At 38.9% G+C, this 21,277-nt stretch overlaps 1 protein-coding gene across 1 annotated transcript in view; it reads left to right on the top strand.

The window, feature by feature from the left end:
* Positions 1–21,277, top strand: part of PDE1A (phosphodiesterase 1A) — a 114,866-nt gene that overhangs the window by 65,882 nt on the left and 27,707 nt on the right. The window contains exons 2-5 of the mRNA XM_053471946.1: positions 4,979–5,092; positions 14,207–14,389; positions 14,702–14,768; positions 18,965–19,081. Of these exons, the coding sequence (XP_053327921.1) occupies positions 4,979–5,092; positions 14,207–14,389; positions 14,702–14,768; positions 18,965–19,081 (481 nt within the window). The remainder of the gene's footprint in view (positions 1–4,978; positions 5,093–14,206; positions 14,390–14,701; positions 14,769–18,964; positions 19,082–21,277) is intronic.

Below are 21,277 nucleotides of genomic sequence, written 5' to 3'. Positions count from 1 at the left end.
TGTTCAATCAGGTCACTAATTACTTGCGGTTATTGAGAGTGTGCAGTCTTGCACTTGACCCATCTGACTCATTAGAACCATTTGGTAGATATTGTTAGCAACTCCAAAATAATAATTGTGGCAAACCATTAACCCTTTGCGTGCAAGCTACATACAGACCTATGTTTCTGTATGGCAATAGAGTCTTCTGATTGGCATTTGAGCTTATCCTCGAACCATCTTATCTACTCCCGACAGAAGAGAAAACAACAAAAAGAAATACAACAAAAAATTTGATCTGATACTTGGCTTTAGACATTAAGGCAAGATAAACATAACCTATCTAGAATAAAAAAAAACATCAACCAAGTTGTAACGGTTACAATTCTGAAGGAATATGAAGCCAAGTGGAATGATGTATATCAGCAGAGTCTACTAAATAATAAATGGTTTCAGATTTATTATGTATGAACTCTCTCTCCATTTTAAAAGTTTTATGTCAAGCACAGTTGCTAAAGTGCTGGATGTCCCGTCATTTTATGAGATTTGTATACATATTCATAGAAGTTTAACAATGTAACAGTATGTGTATATATATATATATATATATATATATATATATATATATATATATATATATACTATTAGAATTGAATTTCCCTTTGTCCTTAAGTAACTTCTTTTTCTTAGATGAAATGCTGCTGTAGGAATGAGTCACCGGGTTAAATAAATACTCCAAACCACTATGCAGTATATTACATTAGAGAAATTGATGGGATATCTGGATAGTGAATGAACTGATAATCCATTAAAATGTAGTTGTTTGTATACAGTATTAACTTTTAATGACGGGGCTTGCCAGATGTGATCCTCCAAACTCTGGAGGTTAAATTGTTTTAAAATGTGTAAATATGTTCTGCGAGTAATTGACCGAAGACTTAGTTCTGGACAAAAGTTGAGTGGCTCCAACTGTGATGTGAGCACACAGCAAGATCACTACTGTATCTCGCAGAGAAATCAGAAGTACAATTGCAGCAGCTTTACTATGCTTTGTGTATTAAATATGATGTAGTCCCATGCAGGGCTATGTTTATTGCGACCCACCATCAGTGAGTGGAGCGTAAAATAAGGACTCACCCGCGTAGGGTTAAAAGAATATTCTTTGGAGTCAATAAGACTGACTGCAATCTATGTCGCCTAGTGTGATATAGGAATCACACATCCATCTATAGCTGGAATGTCGATATCTTGCCTGGAGCCCGTAGCCTGGCTCCAGGTGTAAACAGCACTGTGCTGACTTAGGGCAGCACTCCCCCTTTAGGGTGAACAGTTTGGACAGCAAAGCAATGGATGGGGTAGGTAAGTATAAAATGCACAGCTTGTAGCCTAAAAATATATTTAATATTCATATACAACACAAATATATTATAAAAACTCAGTGCTAAAATTAATACTTAAGTGTCCTCTCCCCAGTCACCGATACGCGTTTCACCCATGGGCTTCCTGAAGTCGGTATGATACTGATGGTCGCACCACCATTACCTTTGTTTATACTACTGTTATTATGGGATTCCCATAGAGTGTTGTAGCGTGTGTATGCTTTTACCTATTGTTTTTACGTTTGAAAGATATACTTTATCCAAAAAGTATATGGACACCTGATCATCGCGTTCAAAACCATGGGCATTAATATGTAGTTGTAGTCTCCACTCTTCTTGGAAGGTGATCCATCAGATTTTGGAGTGTGTATGTGGGAATTTGTATCCATTCAGCCAAAAGAGGATTTGTAAAGACAGGCACTGATGTTGGATAAAAAGACCTGATACTAATTCATCCCAAAATCTTTTCAATGGGATTAAGGTCAGTACTCTGTACGGGCCTCTTGAGTTCCTCCACACCAAACTCGTCAAACCATGTTTGTGCACCTCGTTTTCTGCACAGGGGCAAGGTCATGCTGGAACAGGAAAGGGCCTTCTCCAAATTGTTGCCACAAAATTCAGTAGCATATAATTGTCTAAATATTGTATGTTGTAGCAGTAACACTACCCTTCACTGGAACTAAGCAGCCTAGCCTAAACCCTGAAGAACAGCGACAGTCTATCAGAATTACAGATGAAGCATGGTTACTCCAAAAAACACTGCTCCAGAGTTCAGTGGCAATATGCATAGTGTTCTTCAGCTTGTGTGCAGCTGTTTAGCCATGGAAACATAGGAAGTTTCTGATGCAGAGTGGTTGTGTTGATGTTGCTTCCCGAGGAAGTTTGGAACTCTACAGTGAATGATGCTTCAGAAGAAATGGAGCTTTTACACGCTATGTGCTTCACCAATTTGCAGCCCTGCTCTGGGGTGTGCATGGTCTACCATGTTGTGTCTGAGCTATTGTTACTTCTAAATGCTTCCACTTCACAATAAAGCACTTACAGTGGACCGGGCAGATCTAGCAGGGCAGAAATTCCCAAACTGACTTTTGGCAAAGATGGCATCCTATGACCGTGCTATGTCTCAAGTCACTGAGCTCTTCAGTGAGATCCCTTCTACTGACAATGTTGGTATATGGAGATGGCTACCTATGTGCTTGGTTTACACCTGTTAGCAATGTGGCTGGGATGAGGCAGACAGACACAGTGCCATGCAGGACCTTTAAAATGCAAAAAACAATAGAGGCCAGAAGCACACAAAAGTGTTGAGTGAAAAAAATTGTATGAATATGGCTCTTTCCCATTTAAATAGTTTGATGAGGGGACTATTCCTTCACAGTGTCCATTAGTCATGTTAGATATTGGAATACAAAGGAGATTGATGGACGTTTGCCTTGTACTGGAGTGTTTTCAAGCTCCTGGGTTAATGTCGTTGGTATAAATCCATTCCTGGGCAATCTTGCAGCTCTTGGAGTCAATGTGGGAAAAGACGGCCATTTGTTGTAAAACCACTCGATCGCTTCAGTGATAGCAGAAATTGCTGTCTTCTGGGTCCTCCACTTCTCTGTTCGTGGTACTCCACGCTTGCACACTACGCGTTTTACTGCTGATGGGCTTCCTCAAAGTGCTATTTAGTCCCTTTCTTCCTCCCTATAAATACCCTGTTCTTATGGGTCCGTTCTTCGTATGCATCAGTGCCCCTTTGATGAATAGAAAACACTTCATGTGTATGTTTTTACAAATCATGAATCCCATACACAATTCAATCTTAATCAATCAACTTCCCTATAGGTATATAAAATATTGTTAATCATGTATCCACCATTTTTTGAGCAGTTACTTTGTATATAAAGTTTGCAATTGAAAGATAGATTTGAACAGAGAAGTGGGAGGACCTGGAAGCCAGTAATTTCTGCTATTGCTTATGGGAATGAGTGGTTTTACAACAAGTGGACTTCTTTTTCCACATTGCATTATTTGACTAAAAGGACTGCGAGATTACATATTCATGTGAGCGGAGAATGTTGTTTTTATTTGATATTAAATTATTCTCTATTTCTTCTGCCCATGTATCTCTGAAATGCTGCCTGGCAAAAGATTAATCTAGGAGCGTGGAAATACTCCAGTACAAGGCAAGAGTGCATCTATTTCCCTTGTATTCCAACATCTTACACGACTAAGCAGCACTTTTTTGTGCTGTGTTTTTTTCTCTTTGACATACATGATCAGTGTTTAACCCTTAAGAACTGCGAAGGAACACTCCCCTCATCAAAGTACCCAATTCATACAATTCATTTTCACCTGGTGCTCAACACTTTTGTAGGCTACTGGCCTCTATAGTTTTTTGCACCTCTTTAAGTACAATTGGTAGAATATATTATAGTGTTTAGTAGTACAACAATATTCACTTATTTAGATGAATATTATTTGCCCTTATTCACGTCACCTGTTTAGGACCTTCATAATGAATTGTCCTAACTGTACAGTGACCACATTTCTGCTGTGACCTCCCTGATCAACATTATATAGCATGTAGCCAATATCAACAGAGACATGTGCGGGAGTCTGATGACTGAGCAAAATAGACTGTTACAACAAATAATGGAACAACTATATGAAGGTTCAATGTCATCCTTCACAGTGACGCCTGCTTCACCCCTGACCCTCATAGCCATGGTTTACAAGGAGTATCCAGAACTAGCAAAATACATCAAAAAAAGGTTAACATCAAAAAAGGTTAACACATACTATTTTTGTTATGTAACATTTATATTTTGTTTTCATGTAATTTGGTCTCCTTTTAAAAAAAATAAAAAAAAATTGCCCATGTTTAAAGTAACAGTATGATGATGCGAACACCCTTACTAAACATGAATGCATATTAAAGTACTTAAGTACTTACTATAAGTATTTTCCTTCTGTCAAGGGGCCACTGTCCTGCATTTGTGGTAGTGCCCATTAAGCTGTGAAAATGATCAAAGTCTATGCTTTTGCTCTTATGTAACCTCTTGTTATGTATAGTAGCAGAGGGGAGTGATATGATGATGTTATGTTTTAATACATTGCAATGTGTACAAATATGTATTAATAGGTTGGTTACCTGTTTGGTAACATTGGTCAATGCTGAAGCAGAGAACAATTATTGTATATTACAAAAGAATTTTAAGTCTATAAAAATACACATCAAAGTATCAATTTATTTTTTTACTGTACCCTGATTTCACATGCTTAGTTAAATTACCAAACGTATCTCTATTATTATAACCATGTTTTTTCTATAGAGATGACATACCTATGTGTATGGTTTTATATACCTGTTAGCATTGTGTGTTTCTGAAACACCTAAACGCAATAATTTAGAGGGGTGTCTACAAATGTAAATAAATACATTGATTTCTTTTTTATTTGAGTAATTGTTTTTATCTAGACCAATATGCCTATATTGTTGTTTTCTGTCATTATGTTCATAATGTGGCTGTATCATCTAAACTGCAATAATGTTATTAGGCCAGTTTGCAAAGGCATACATGTTACCTTATTTATTGATAGTTTTGATTAATTGTTACTTTTGTTTCTTATAGATTAAGATGTTTGGTAAAGCAGCTCGAGAAAGGAGACATTAATGTGACCGACCTGAAAAATAACATTGAATATGCAGCATCAGTGTTGGAAGCAGTATATATTGACGAAACCAGGTAAAATTATTTTTAGAATTATGTACAATTCTGGAGACCCCATCTCCAGAATGATATTGGCATTAATGTTGAACTGACTAGTGTGAGCATGTATGTGTACTTGTGTGTGCGTGTGAGCATGGATGTATAATTATGTGTGTGTGTGAGCATGGGTACACGTTTCTGTGTGTGAGCATGGGTGTATACGTTTCTGTGTGTGAGCATGGGTGTATACTTTTGTGTGAGCATGGATGTGTACTTTTGTGTGTGAGCATGAATTTGTGTGTGTGAGAGCATGAATGTGTAATTGTGTGTGTGTGTGTGTGAGCACGGGTGTGTACTTTTGTGTGTGTGAGCATGGATATGTACTTTACTGTGTGTGCATGGATTTCTGTGTGTGTGTCTGAGCATAGATGTGGACTTGCGTATGTGAGCATGGACTTGTGTGTGTGTGTGTGTGTGTGTGTGTGTGTGTGAGCATGAATGTGTAATTGTGTGTGCATGTGAGCATGGGTGTATACTTTTGTGTGTGTGAGCATGAATGTGTACTTTTGTGTGTTTTAGCAGAACTGATTTTAACTTGTGAGGTGGGAAAGTAATTGGTGTGAATTATATTCATTACATTTATGGATTGGAATATGCTCTTTGGTATGCAAACTCAAGTCAGGTATTACCCACCACGTCAAGGCACACTTTCAATAGGGTGAGAGTAAGTACACTGTACAAGTGTTGGGCAGCAACTGAAATGTGAATGTGTCCTGGAAAAATATGGCTTTCATAAGCGATAAGTCTCACTAGTCAGTTCAACTGAACTGTCCCCTTTAAGTGTGCAGTGTCCTTTGAAAGTACTGAATTACCCAGTGTAAATGATGTAGACAGCTATCAACTTAAACTGCAGAAATATAGGCACAAACAGGGGAGGGCTGGCAGCCTAAGGCCTGGGGGGCAAGTCTAGTCAAGTGGCCCGTTGCGCCACCGAGTCAGCACACCATCCATGCCCATCTTTTCCTGATTTTCTAACGCATATTGATGTAATGTGATGGGACTGGGAGTAAAAAAAATTATGTTTAATACATTAAAAAACAGCTAATCTTTGTAACAAAATAAAATTTAAATATGGAAAAATTGGACCCTAGGCATTTCCTTGGGCCCCTGCCTATAATCATCCCCAGAGTCCCTTTGTCCCTCATTCACTAAGCCACACCTCTGTTTTACTTACTCCCTGTAGTTCAGGTATAGATCAAATAAACAACACATGTAAACGGCACCTGCATGTATAGATAAACTGAATAAGAAATACAAACCCTGTATTTGCAGGTGTACATAAATAATGTATGGAAACATAGCATAGCAGATACAGATCAACAGAATAACACACAAACCCAGCTTTGCAGGTACAGATCAACTGGAAATCACATAACAACTAAGCATTAAAGGTATAGATAAAACCCCCTAAATTACAGGCATAGATCACAGGATGCATACCCCCAAAGCCAGCCCTGGTGTCTACACTGCCCACATAGAACCCGACCAGTACCAAGATAACATTAACAAATTACAGTCCAGAGTGAGCAAACTTTGTCCCCAAACAGCCCAGCGTGAACCAACTTTGTCTCCAAAAAGCCCGCCCTGACACCAGTACAAGCTCTGCAACAACAACACCCAAACACACACCAGGACAGGCTCTGCCACACCGACACCCAAACAGACACACCAGGACAGGCTCTGCCACACAGATACCAGGAAAGGCTCTACCACACTGACACCCAAACACACACACCAGGACAGGCTCTGCCACACCGACACCCAAACAGACACCAGGACAGGCTCTGCCACACCGACACCCAAACAGACACACCAGGACAGGCTCTGCCACACAGATACCAGGAAAGGCTCTACCACACTGACACCCAAACACACACCAGGACAGGCTCTGCCACACCGACAACCAAACACACACCAGGACAGGCTCTGCCACACCGACAACCACACACCAGGACAGGCTCTGCGACACTGACACCCACATCCAAAATGTTTTCCACACTGGATTGCTGTTTGTTTCCCCCCCTTGTGTATTGATGCCCCAGCCAGCCCCTGTTTGGTTTTAATGTATTTCCCCCCACACCCTTGTGTATTGTCCCATGTGGATTTGTGCCCCCAGCCAGCCCCCTTTGTACATTATGCCCCTTGTGTATTTCCCCATGTGGATTTGTGCCCCCAGCCAGCCCCCTTTATACGTTATGCCCCAACACCCTTGTGTATTGATTTATGTGATGACCCCAGCCACCCCCCACCTTTGTATATTGATTTATGTGGTGCCCAACCACCCTGTTGTGTACTTATACCCCCTAGCCACCCCCATTTTGCATTTAATTGTTGTCCCAATGCAGCCCCCCCCTTGAATATGGCTCCCCTTCCGCCTATTACCCCTAATTATTTTTTTATTTTTTTAATACTTACGTTTTTGCTGCCATCCTTCACTGCTGCTGTCCTCCAATGTGCTCTTCTAGCTGTCATGAGGAGCTGTTACGTGTGACTCCCCCCTCTTGAGTGGCCCATCACATTGACAATGTGTCGTGCCACTCAAGGGGGCAGAGTCACACGGAACAGGACACTGGGCGGCACTGTGCAGGCACGCTGGCCACTTAATGATTTTAAAGCGGCCAGTGTGTCTTACCGCCGCTTTAAGAGTCACAGCCACATCGGCTGCAATGGCAACTCGGTGTGCCGGCCAGTTCGGCAGATGCTGCGGGCATTAAAGACGGCCCTGGCGTGGCCGAATCGGCCACTTAAATGGGCGGCCACGCGGACGTTTAATGTAGATTCAGGGCGGCCTGGGGGGCAATTACCCCCCTGCCCTCCGGCCCAGCCCGCCCCTGGCCACAAACTTGAAAGGAACCTCCACTACACTTCCCAGTTGCCTGCAAACACTCATTCTTGTACCACTGCCTCCTGGTATAAACAAATGTTTACATTTTTGACTCATTAGTTCAGAGCACTTCTGCCATTTTTCTGCACTCCAGTTCCTGTGTTTTTGTGACTAGCTAAGTCACTTGGCCTTGTTTCCACATCGGAGATATGGCTTTTCGACCGCACGCCTTCAGTTAAGATTACTTCTCACCAGACTTCTCCAGACAGTAGTTGGGTATACCGGGGTGCAACTGTTTTCTGCCAGTGCTGAATGTCCATTTCTTTTGTGATTTTTGGCTTAAACAAAACATCTGAAAACCCATGTCTTCCTTGAAATTTCTGCCTGAGTGCAGTGTAGCTACCTTGTGTCTTGTTGTTGTTCTCAATCTTGCCATGGTGAAGACTTTAAACATTAAACTACACCTTGTAGTGAGTTTGACTCTGTCACCCAGTTTCACGGTTTTCCTTTCAGCTAATGATTGTGTTTCAATCTACTTATTACATTGATGCTCATTAGAACATATTTTGTATGATTGTTTAATCACACACCTAACTATATGCCTACAAAATCCCTGACTTTGGAAGTGTACATAGAATATTTGATGCTGTTTTGAAGGCAAAGGGTCACATCAAATAGTGATTTGGTTTAGATCTTTTTTTCTGTTCACTCCTTTTCTAAATTAATTTTATAATTAAATATTAACATGTCAATTTTTGAAAGCATTTTTACTTTACAGCACACCATTTTCACACCTGCCTAAACCTTTACACAGTAAAAAAAAATAAAAAATTCCTGATGTAAGAGGTTTAAACCCCAATCGGTTTTTAGTCAGGTCCTATAGTGAGGAATGCTTTGTGTCTATGGGATACTGTCCCATTAATCTTCTACCCTATGAGTAAAGTAGAACTTTCTTACGTTACATCTAAGCCACTGGCATTCAGGTTTTATACCCTGACCTCTTGCCCTAACATTGCTACTCCTTTCAAATACTTGCCTTCTGTACTTTATTAAATCCCTGAGATTGCTGAGAAAATGCTGTCTGTGAGGAAGCTGAAGCTTGGACCTTCCAAAAGGACAATGATCCCAAGCATATCTTAAATTCCACCAAGTTTTGGTTGAAGAAGAAGACCTGGAAGATTTTACAGTGGCCACCACGGTTACCTGACTTGATCTCCAGCTCAGTAATATTCTTGGATTTGAAGAAGGCGGTCGCAGCACACAAATCCAAGAATATTACTGAACCATTGCTCATGAGGAATGGGCTAAGATTTCTCAGGAACTCTGCCAAAAGCTTGTGTCTGGCTATGCATCTCGTTTGCATCAGGTCATAAAAGCAAAAGGGTGCTCTACTTTGTACTTCCCATGCTTGCCATGAAAGGGTTAAATCATTTTGAGACTGGAGAAGTCATTATAAGTTGCATTTTCAGTTGAATTTGGGGAAACCACTTGAAGCATTAATTGTGCTGAGCTATTTCAATTGCTTTTTTGTTTTATTTGTTCATTAAAATAAACCTGATTTGATATATATATATATATATATATATATATATATATATATATATACACACACACATATACACACACACACACTATATTAACAAAAATGTTGGGAAACCTCACCATCTCCCCATTACACCAACATGGACTTTTTTGATATCACATAGTAAATACATAGACATTAGTATGAAGTTGCCCCCCCCCCCTTGCAGCTATAACAGCTTCTACTGTTCTGGCAATACATGTAATTATAAAGAAGTATTCATAATTTTTCTTAAAGAAGGACAGCTGACTATATAAAATAGGATAGCATTAAATATCGATTTCTAAAAATAAAATAATGTAAATTCATGAAACAATAAATTACGTTTCACAAATTTCAGTCTTGTAATGGTAAATGAGTCACACAATAATATACTAATACATTATGTATAATTTACAATGAGTAATATCTATGATGTGAGTAATAATCATATTCAATGACTAAACTGTTTCATTTGGAGCTTGGTCAAAATAATTAATACCGTGTAATTTAGATATTTTCACAAGAAAAATCTGATCAATACTTACAGGCATGAACAAAAATTATCTGCAGAAAACAGAATAAAGGGACTTTTAAAGTCATTTTTTACAGGCTCTAAACTATTTTAAAATGTCATAGACCCTCAGTTTTGAAAGAAAAAATGGAAGGGGAGGAGTGCAGAGGGAGGGATGCATTCAAAAGAGGTCTGTGCTGGTAGAAGAATTTCCTTTTTATACTACTCGATTCATAAGCATTACATCTACATGAATAGGTATGGAATTTAGACACGATGAGCAGTGTTTCGTGGAGTGGGAAGCGCAGTTCTGGTGGCATTCACAAGCTCAGAGTTATGATAATTAAATGACAGCCTTTTTCTTAACAAAAACCAATTCATAATGTGTTCAATGAAACTGCAATTAGGCTGTAGCCCTAAGTAGGGGCAATTGGAAGCTCAGTAAGAAAAATATTGACCATTTTTGTCAAAGATTTACATGTCATTATTAGAAATGGATATTAACAAACTACTTGATTATACCATGAATCTTATATATTTTGTAGTAGTTTTATCTGAAACATGGGCATATTGAAATACATTAATTATTTCCAATCCAAGAACATAAGGAAAACAATTTCACCAGAAATCTGGAGGCAAAATCCCTAAATCACTGATATTAAAATAGAATGTGCTTATCAAGTAAATGCAGATTATTTAGTTGAACTTGATACCTTTGAGGCCATCATAGAAAATATATTACATCCGTATTTGGGACCCCCGGTCTCTTCTTCAGATGAAAAAACAGTGATGTATTTGCCTTTGACGCCACCCTAGTGCCAAGCCAGGGCAGCTCCACCAGCCACCCCCTGGAAGCTGACATGTTTTACTGCTGAGTTACTAATGGTTGGTTAAACATATAATTACCAAAAGTTCCAAGCCATTGTATGCTTTGTTACTGAATCTTTGTTACAACCTGTTGTATAGTTTGAATATTTGTGGGTTTTCAATCCTGGGCAGCTACAAGGCTATGCATAATTATTTTCCACATGTTTAGATACACCCAATGGTATCATATGATCAGGGGCGTAACTAGAAGCCTCAGGGCCCAGGTGGGAGACTCTGTTAAGGCCCCCCCCAACCCAATCTAACCCCTCTCACACCATCTACCCCCTCTAACCCCCTTCTCACTATCTACATTTTTGGGTTTTGTTTTTATTTCCTTTTATTTGACAACCTGCCCCCCCCCCAGTTATGCACATCTGTCCCAGGCTTGCCAGTCTGCCCCCTGATATGCCTTTTAACCCCCTATATGCCCCTCTGCCTCCAGAAATTTCCCAGTATCCCGGTGGGCCAGTCCGGCCTGCTTGGGCCCCCCTGAGTGGCAGAACTCCAGGGCCCGGTCGCAGTCGCGACCCGTGCGACCCTGGTAGTTCTGCCACTGCATATGATGACATATTGCTGTGACATTTGCACACTATTGGGGATAATCTCTTTAAGACTACTAAACCTTAGACCAAACTTTCTTTATTGTGGGGGGATTTTTACACTTCATGTATTGGGGGCATTAGGAAACATATGGGCTAACTTGACTGGAACATAGTACCATCTGTAAAAAAAAAAAAAAAAAAAAAAAAAAAAATTCTATTGGCCTCCCAATGTGTAATGCACCCAAAGAATCCAGACATATTGGCTGGATTTTTGCCAATCTTCTTTTGAGAAACTCATTTGGAGATCTCTCTCCCATTGGATCAAGGGTAGTTTGGGCTGAATCTTATGAGTTCTAAGCAAATCATAACATCTACAAATGGCCCTCTTATTATCTTTACCCTGCAGACATTTAGTTATTAATATATGTGGTCTATTCAAATTTGTTCCCATCAGACTAAACTGTTGTATGATATCTTTGACACATAAATATTTAAATATGTCAGAAGGTGGGAAAGCAAACTTCTCCTGTAACACTGGGAACAGGATAATCTCAAAATGCTTAAGGATATCTTGGACACACAAAATGCTATTCTTTTCCAATCGTGTTAAAATAAATCAGTTGTAAAACAACACCGATATAGGCAATAAATAGCTTTAAATATTCAAGGAATCAATAAAAAATAGCTAACGTCCTAAATGGTAAGCAAGTGTTTTGTAAAATGTAGCCGCTTTGGAAAATTAGGTCAGTCTTGCTTAGCCAGCCATAAAAGTCTTAGAAATGTCAATTAATTTAATATAATTTTCTATGGATACCCACAAAGGGGTGTCAGTGTGAACATAGGCCACAATGGACTGTGTTATATATATATATATATATATATATATATATATATATATATATATATATATATATATATATATATATACTGAAATGTTTGGAATTCTCACCTTTGTGTTTGCATGATGATTTTGGAGAGGGGGGATCTATTATTATTCCAAATTCAATTTACGAATGCTTTTTGATATTTATGCTTTTTGGAACAGGATGCGTATCATCATTTAGGGAGGCTGTTTAATTTAACCACCTTACACCGCCAAGAAATGCATTGGCTGGTTGTTTAGTTACTTTTATACCAAGATATCTAATATTGTCCGTACACTATTCAGAAGGAAAGAGGTTTTCTAGTAATATTAGAGGCAACAGTATTTATTGGCTGAACTTGAGTTTTAGCAACATTGTTTTTATAAAAAGACCTACCATATTCTTCTAAAGTTGAATGTAATACCTATAGTGACATGAAAGATATCTAATAATATATCATCAGCAAACCATCCAAGTTTATGTACTTGATTTTTGATTTTTATACCCTGGATTACACTACTTTTCTTTTTCCTAATAGCTAGCGGTTCAAGCACAACACAAAACATAATGGGGATAATGGGCATCCCTGTCTTGTCTATTTCAGTGAAAGTCTCTGTTCAAAGAAGGCAACTCTCCATAAACCAAAGGTAGCCCTTTGGATCTATTAGAGGTGGAGATACAGGCAGATCCGGTGTATTGTCTGTGGGGAAATGTAGAAGAGGGAGAAACATATGAGTTTTCATCCTAAAGGGTATATTGTTGGGCCATCATAAACCATGGCTGAGCAATACCCAGGAGTCAATTTCTTAGGATCCGCAGAAATTGTACAGATAAAAAAACATTTCTCCGGCAAGCAGATATTCTGCAAAACAAACTAAAAAAAAAAAGCTGCCAGAAAAACAACAATAGTGTTTAAAGGGACCCCTAATTTGCACAAAAGTGGTGCGATAACTGTAGAAATGGCTAGACGCAGCCCATGTAGGTGACAGCACACAACATTTAGCAGGCAGACATAAGAGCGGATGGAATTGGAGCTAAAGAAACAAAATATAGGTAAGAAATACATCCACACGCACTTTTGGCAGCCACAAATCCCGATTACCTCATCATCATTCTGGCTAAAGGTGATGGGAGTTGTAGTCAAGAAAAACCCATCAGTTCATTTTAGGGTTTAAAAAAATATATTCTTTGTAATGAATTGTTAGAATTAAAGGTAGTGTTTTGAAACTTAAAATAAACCTTGTATAATAATGGATAGTTTTTAAATATTTTGGATTAGCTCATAAAAATAGTTCCTTTTATTAATAAATGCACTATTCCTGGCTGTTTTGAAGGAAAGAGTAATTTAAGAAACCATTTTCCCATAAGCCATGACCTAAAGCCTATCCTTGCTGAAAGACTTGTCTTAATATAGTTCAATAAATATCAAAGCTCTGTCCATACATGGTTGTGTTCAATGCTCGTTTGTTTGAGGTATTTTGAGATCATTTTTAATATATCAGATACAATAGACTGACGGAAAAGCCTGATGTGTCTTTATAATTATTCAGTTTTTGAGAGCTTGATTTCAGCAGCTGAATTATATGTGTTTTTTTTCTGCTAAACATAAAGTTAGCTTAATTTAAACTGTGATTTTTTTTATCATTTATGTAATTATACCTGGGTGGTCTAGCTACTCATATTGTTATCATCGCAGTAAGGAGCATTCTTGCCCATGATGTGTCGGATTTCTGTGCGTGTTCTAGAATATGATAATCCGGCCCAGCTAGTCTGTCCATTATTTCTGCTATAAAGACTCAAATCCATATTGCTCCTTGGTCATGTCTTGTATTCATGACTCAATGCCATGTGGACTCACAAGTCTGTTTATAGCAAAAAATAAACCCTAAATACTTGTGGTTTTCTTTATAACGTTCCAGAAGACTGCTTGACACAGAGGATGAACTTTCTGATATACACACTGACTCTGTTCCATTGGAAGTACGAGATTGGTTAGCATCCACCTTCACAAGAAAAATGGGGATGAGGAGAAGACGTCCAGAGGAAAAGCCAAAGTTTCGAAGCATTGTCCATGCTGTCCAGGCTGGCATATTTGTTGAAAGGTGAAATAACAGTTTATTATTAGTTTGGTGAATGTATTGTTTTTAAGCTGTGTACAATTCGATTTGTATTAATTTGAGTATATGCACATTATATGACCGCCGATCAGTGACTGTCAAAGTTTAAAAAAAATAAAAGCTATGTAGGTTTAAAACACTCCAGGGCAATACGTTCTGAACATTAGACACTTAACATTTTATAAGATAGAAAAAACAGCTTTATTGTTGCCTAAATTTCAATTTCAATATGAATTTGTTTATTTCGAGACAAAAATATTTTAATTAATTAAAATGCTGTCTCATTTGCTTTCTTAGAATGTACAGACGATCCTCTAATATGGCCGGTCTCACCTACCCATCATCAGTGATTGCATCATTAAAGGTGAATTACAAGTGTATCTGTGTATGGTTAAGGGAGAGTTGACAAGAGAGTTGTGGTTTCATGTTTCAGCCCTTTATCTTCACTACACATTATCAAAGTGAGTGAGCTTCTGCTGCTGGGGGAGCATGACTAGCATTTTATAATGCATAGTGAATTCAGTGACATTTCTTCAAAGCTTCCTCACATATTGCATTATGCATTAAGGGCCAGCTCAACCGTTCTTGCTGGAGAAACTTGACAATTATGTCCCTTCATAATGAATAGTGAAGTTAGGGAGGTTAAACCTCAATCCCTCTTGCAAACTCTCTCACCAACTCTTCCTTTAGACTTCTGTGGTTCCTGAGTACACATTGATCATGTTTTACATGTTGTGCTGATTGTAATGGCTGCAGTGATGGTCACTCTACTGAACCAAGAGATGTTTTGTGCAAACTTTTAATAGGCATTTAATATTTGTGTATATGTAATGATCTATCTATCTATCTATCTATCTATCTATCTATCTATCTATCTATCTATCTATCTATCTATCTATCTATCTATATATTTCAGAAGCTGAAAATATGATATCTTTGTTGGGGGGGTGATTAGAGATAAGTGACATATGACTATGTGTGGACAGGGTGTAGCTAGAGGTTGGGCTGGGACTAGACGTGGCTCTTACCTTGTCACGGATTGAAGGAGAATGCAAGAATATGACAACATACTGTATGCTTTCATGCAACTTCACTGTGACACAAGAAGCCCATGTGGGCGCTGTGATTGAATGTCTGTTCTGCTCATTGCATGCTTGATAACTGTTTTTAGATCAAAAGCTGAATAGTAGTATTTTGAGCTGTAGTTAGCTCTAAAATAGCAAATGTAAAGGGATTTGAGATCTTTTCACTACATGACCTGTCAGAAACCACTCGAGAATAGTGTTTTTACCTTATTAAACTTTGCAAAAAGCATGTTACCAATATTATTAAGATTGAACCTTGATGTGCTACAAAACTAAATGAAGGGTTATGAAGAAATTTGATTGTCATTTTTTGAAAAAAACATGTCATAATTTGCCAATCACTGGGCATAGCTTGGCACTGTGTTGTTAGTTCTTAAATTAGCCTGTTTTGATGCACAGTTAATGTTCTGTGAAGTTAATGAATGCTTTTGTCAAAGTTTCACATGCGTATGAATAAATATGAAATGTACTTTATATTATATATAGTTGTTGTTTTTAGGTGACTGTGTCCCTACCGATTAAACGTGTAGCTCCCACTCACTATTCCTTTTCCTGCCACCACACAGAGAACATTGCCACACTTGTTCTTGCTCCTGTCTTTCCTTGATGCCTGTGCTAGACCAAGGCTGTTTTAGACCAGTGTGGTCAAACTGAATGGCTGCAGGCCCTATGAAGCCCATTATAGTTAATTTCTACAACTATCAGCAAATTAAATAGATACTATTTATTACATCATTTACTTAATTGCGTTAAGCATCTGAATGGCATGGGGCCTTTTGGGTTAAAAAGCTAGTTAGACAGCAATGCTCTAGACTGAGTTAAAACACATTGCTGTATGACGAAAAAACAACATTTATGAATTTTGCCTTATTAAACTACATTGGGTGGATTGATCTTTAGTTTTCAAAGAGCAAAGATAAACATTTGTCATACAAAAATTAAATGGTGTGTTTGATAAGTCGTGTGCATTAGATCAGCAGTAAAAGAGATAACATCTCACATTAACGATAAGAAACAAAAACATCTGAAAATGATTAAAACATGAAACATCTGTGCTTCCAAGAATATGTTCTATGAGCTATAGTTTTCGGGCATCCTAAATTTTATATAGTTTTGACACCTTAACAAAATAAGGTGTGCGTTTTTCGAACTGAACACAATTTGAAAAATATTTAAAATTTAAGAAATGTGCCATTATTGGACTATGCTCAAATTATTTGATTAGTTCAAAATTATGAGATGTTTTGCTAACGATGGGATAGTGGAATCATAGTGTTCTATTATCTTTTATTTACATAACACCAGCAAAAATTGTAGGCAGGTGTGAAAAAATGCTGAAAAGTAAGAAGGCGTTCAAAAATAGTCAAAAATATGTGCTTTCAAACATGGACATGTTAATAGTTTATTTTTCTGGTTTAACAAAATGCAAAGTTAGTGAACTGAAGAAAAATCTAAATTAAATCAATATTTGGTGTGACCAGGGGAGTAACTAGAAACCCTGGTGCGTAAATTACAACAGCTGGTTGGTGCCATCATTGCCCCCAAACAATGTATCTGGGCCTTCTTTGTCCCTTCCAACATACACTCTGTGTCAGGGTTCAGCCCCAGCCCTGCAAACTGCCAGGCGTGGCCGCCCCTTTAAGTGGTCTGCCTGGAGTTAAACTCCTCTCCACAGCTTGTTGTCCTGTTTATTTCTGTATGTATTTTATGTACCTTTGCCCTCTTTCCCTTATACATCTCAGTTCTTCTCTCCATCCCCTGTGTTCCTTGCCTTGTTGCCCGTCCTTTGTGGCATCCTGTACCATGTATGCATGTCTTGCTATGTATATAATTAATGTGCTGTGTATTTATGTTCAGCTGTGTTTTGTTATACCATTACCCTGCCTCCCTCACCTGAAGCCTCGACAACTCACACTTGATCTGATTAACAGGCTTTATATCCCTGCCTCCCAGTAACAGAGGTGTGAGATCATTAAGTTCTTTGGAGCCATAGTTCATGCCAGACGCTGGATCTTCCTGTTGGATTTGCCTGCCTGCCTGCCTGTCTGTCTGCCTGTTACCGCTTTCACCCAGACTGCCTACTGGATTTCCATTTTTTGCTTGCTACCTGTCCCACACCCTTTTGAATACCTGGACTTTTCTACTCTCATACTCCCCAGCAGTCTGTATGCATGATATGCCTCCTACTCTGCTGCTTCTGGTGAGATGTCTTGCGTTGCTTTTGTATTATAACCTATAACCAAACATTCTGCTTGTGTCATTTGTTCTTACACTCCTGCGCTCTGGACTCAAACATCCAGTTAAGGGCTACAATATGATGAGCCTGACACTCTGGCACACATATATAAACACACTTACACAAATAACACACACTTACTCAAACTCACTAACACACACATTGATTCTAATGCACACTCCATCTCACTTACTCATACATGCTCACACACAAACACTTACATATACACAATTATACGTTTGTGCTTTCACACACAATAACACATTTGTGCTCTCACACACAATTACACATCCATACTCACACACACCATTACATATCCATGCTCAAACCCACACAATTGCACATCCATGCTCACACACACACACACACAATTAAACATCCATTCTCAAACAATTACACATCAATGCTCACATCCATACATATGTACAAACACACATACATACATTCCCACCCTCGCTTACCTCTCACCTTTCCTGCAGCTTTCTGTCTGGCTGCTTGGACACTGTGCGGGCAGCCTCAGTTTCACTGCGGTGTCATGTTACGTAACGTAATTTTTTTGACCAAAACATGTGCTAATGATTATCAATTTATGATGTATGTTGAAACACAATCATTAACTGAAACAGAAACAGCTGAGGAACAGCCAAACTCACCACCAAGGTGAGGTTGCTGAAGACAATGTTTAAAGTTAAAAGTCATACACCATGGCAAGATTGAGCACAGCAACAAGGCACAATGTATACTGCATCAGCAAAGTCTCTCCCGGGCAGAAATTACAAGGCAGACAGGGGATTCCAGATGTTCTGCCCAAGCTCTTTTGAAAAAGCACAAAGAAATGAGCAATGTTAAGGACTGTAAACGCGGTGGTCACCTAAGGAAATTTAGTACAGCAGATAAAATACAAATCATGCTTACTCCACTTTGCAATTGGAAGATGTTCAGCAGTGCCATCAGCTCAGCATTGGCAGAAAAGAGTGGGACCCCGGTACACCTATCTATTGTCCAGAGAAGTCTTGTCAGAAGTGGTCTTCATGGAAGACTTGTGGCCAAAAAGTCTGTCAGTGGATTGGTCCCTCAAGTTCCCCACAGTTACCTGTTAACTCAGATTGCATAATTTTTAATTATTTAGTTGGCATAATTATTTAAAATCATTTAGCTAATGTTCATACTTTTTTGTTTTAGATTGTGCTAATAGCATAATTCTGTTTACGTGTAATATGTCTCCATTTTCTTTAACAGGATCTTGACCGTTGGTCTTTTAATGTGTTTTCCTTGAATGAGGCAAGCGGAGAACATTCTCTTAAATTCATGGTCTATGAATTGTTTACCAGATATGACCTTGTAAATCGCTTTAAGGTAAAAATGTTTCCTTTTTCCTAAAATAGCACAGTTGCCTATTCTGCACAATTTCTATTTAATGAGAACTAGTTAAAAGAAACTATGAAAATTAATTCATAGCAAGTGACATGTTAAGGATCTGTTTTAGATTTTAGTTATATCTATGCATATACTGTACTGATGAATTTAGAAGTAGCCAGAAATACCACTTTTTTATGACATACATGTTGCTAAACCTAATGTAAGTTTAAATATAAACTTATAACTATCTTAAAATATAGCCCATTCTAACAACATTTGTTTAATTACAACATTGCAATATTATATTTCATGCATTGTGTTAGACAGAAAAAGTTAATTATTATAAGAACAATAAGGATATCAAATTCATACCCACAGAGGTTATCCGATCAAATTCAATAGCAGCCTTTAACTATGGGCTGTAATATACAGGGATATAATTGGTTATAAGGCCATGGTTTGTTATCCTTTTTTGATTAAGTGAGAAATCCAATTGCCATTTTAGAGTTAAGAAAGGAATTTTTTTTCTTCTCCTGCATCAACAGCAAGGTGGAACTTAATGGAGATGTGTCCACTGATACTGGCACCCTTGTAGAGGACTGCATTGGGAGGCGGGTCCCGCGGGACCTGCCAAAAAACTTGCGGGCGCGGGCAGTCTTTCTGGGGCTGCGGGCGGGAGCTGACGGTCAGGCACTGTACCTGCGGGTCCCGGAAATCCCGCGCAGTCCCGCAAGGATGCCTTCTTGCTGCTCCATTACAGTGTCTCCTATCTTGCTCCGCCCATGAACAAGGCGGAGTCACGTGATGTGACATCACTTCCTGTGACTCCGCCTTGTTCCTGGGCGGAGCAAGAGAAGAAACACTGTGAGGGAACAACTCGAGGGCAGCCTTGCGGGACTGCGCGGCAAATCAGGTAAGGAGGCGGGGGTGATTTGCCACAAATGTGGCGGGAGCGGAACACCCACATTGCGGGAGCAGGATTCAAAAGAGCGGGAGCGGGCGGGAGCGGGATTCAAAAAGCAGTCCCGCGCAGGGCTCTACACCCTTGTTAAATATGAGCAAAGAAGGCTGTGAAAAATTGTCTTTATTGTTTAACCTTTTGATCTTTTCTTCAAAAAATACTCTGCTCTCATGGATATAAAACAATTGCAAACACAACACAGTTTTATTCAAAAAAATGTAAAATATATGTGTGTGGCACAATTATTGGCACCCCTATGAATTCAAATATTCCCATTTATATTTTACATTTTTTAGTACACCTGGTTGACTAGGAACAGAAAATTGTTCAACCATGACTTCCTGTTTCAGAAGGGTATAAATATTAGGTAATTATGTGATTCTGTATGGAGGAATGGTCTCAGATCCCTTGCCATGTATTGTCAAACCTCATCAAGCTTTATAGGAAAATGATTTTCCTCTTGAAGAAGCCAGTGCCCAACCGCGCTGAGGAGAGTGGATCTTATTTGAGGAAAGTGGACTTCAAAGTGACTTTCGGTTTATAGTATTTATTTATTTATCTATATATTTTGAATGGCCAAATGCTTTTGAATTAAGGCACCTATCACTTTAATTAAAGTATGTGGCTTCAATATAGTGTCTTAAGGAGGCACATAGCACTTTAAAGAAGCAAAGGTACTTTAGAGGCAGAGTGGCATATAGGGGGTTAAAAGGCATTTATAGAGACAGAGTGGTATATAGGGGTTATAAGGCATTTCTGGAGACAGTCGCATATAGGGTGGTTAAAAGGCATATCATGGGGCACTCTGCCTCCTGAATGGGGACAGAGGTGACACTGGGGAGCTGAATGGGGACAGGGGTGACACTGGGAGGGGCTCATTGGTGACAGAGATAACATGGGGGGCTGAATTGGGACAGCAATGACATGGGGGGGCTGAACATGTGAACACATACAGACAGAGATTTCTTTTTTTTTGTTTAATCATTTAAAAAAGCACACATACACACACATTTTTAAAAAATACAAAAAAATATTATACAGTTTGTACAAAAAATAAATGAGTTTACTGACCTTCTACTTCCACTTTGGGGCTTTTTCATCTTGTCCTCCGTCCTCTGGTCGCTGCAGACTGCCGTTTTCTATGGTAACAGGATGTCACTGACCCGACATCCGGTGCTCCAGCAGTCTGAGTGCGAGGGGGCGGAGCTTTCACCCCTCACCCTACTCTCAGT

This window comes from Spea bombifrons, chromosome 7, assembly GCF_027358695.1.
Source record: "Spea bombifrons isolate aSpeBom1 chromosome 7, aSpeBom1.2.pri, whole genome shotgun sequence".
Classification (NCBI taxonomy): Eukaryota; Metazoa; Chordata; class Amphibia; order Anura; family Pelobatidae; genus Spea; species Spea bombifrons.
Note: the sequence above shows the minus strand (reverse complement) of the source record. Positions and strands in the feature narration are given on the sequence as shown.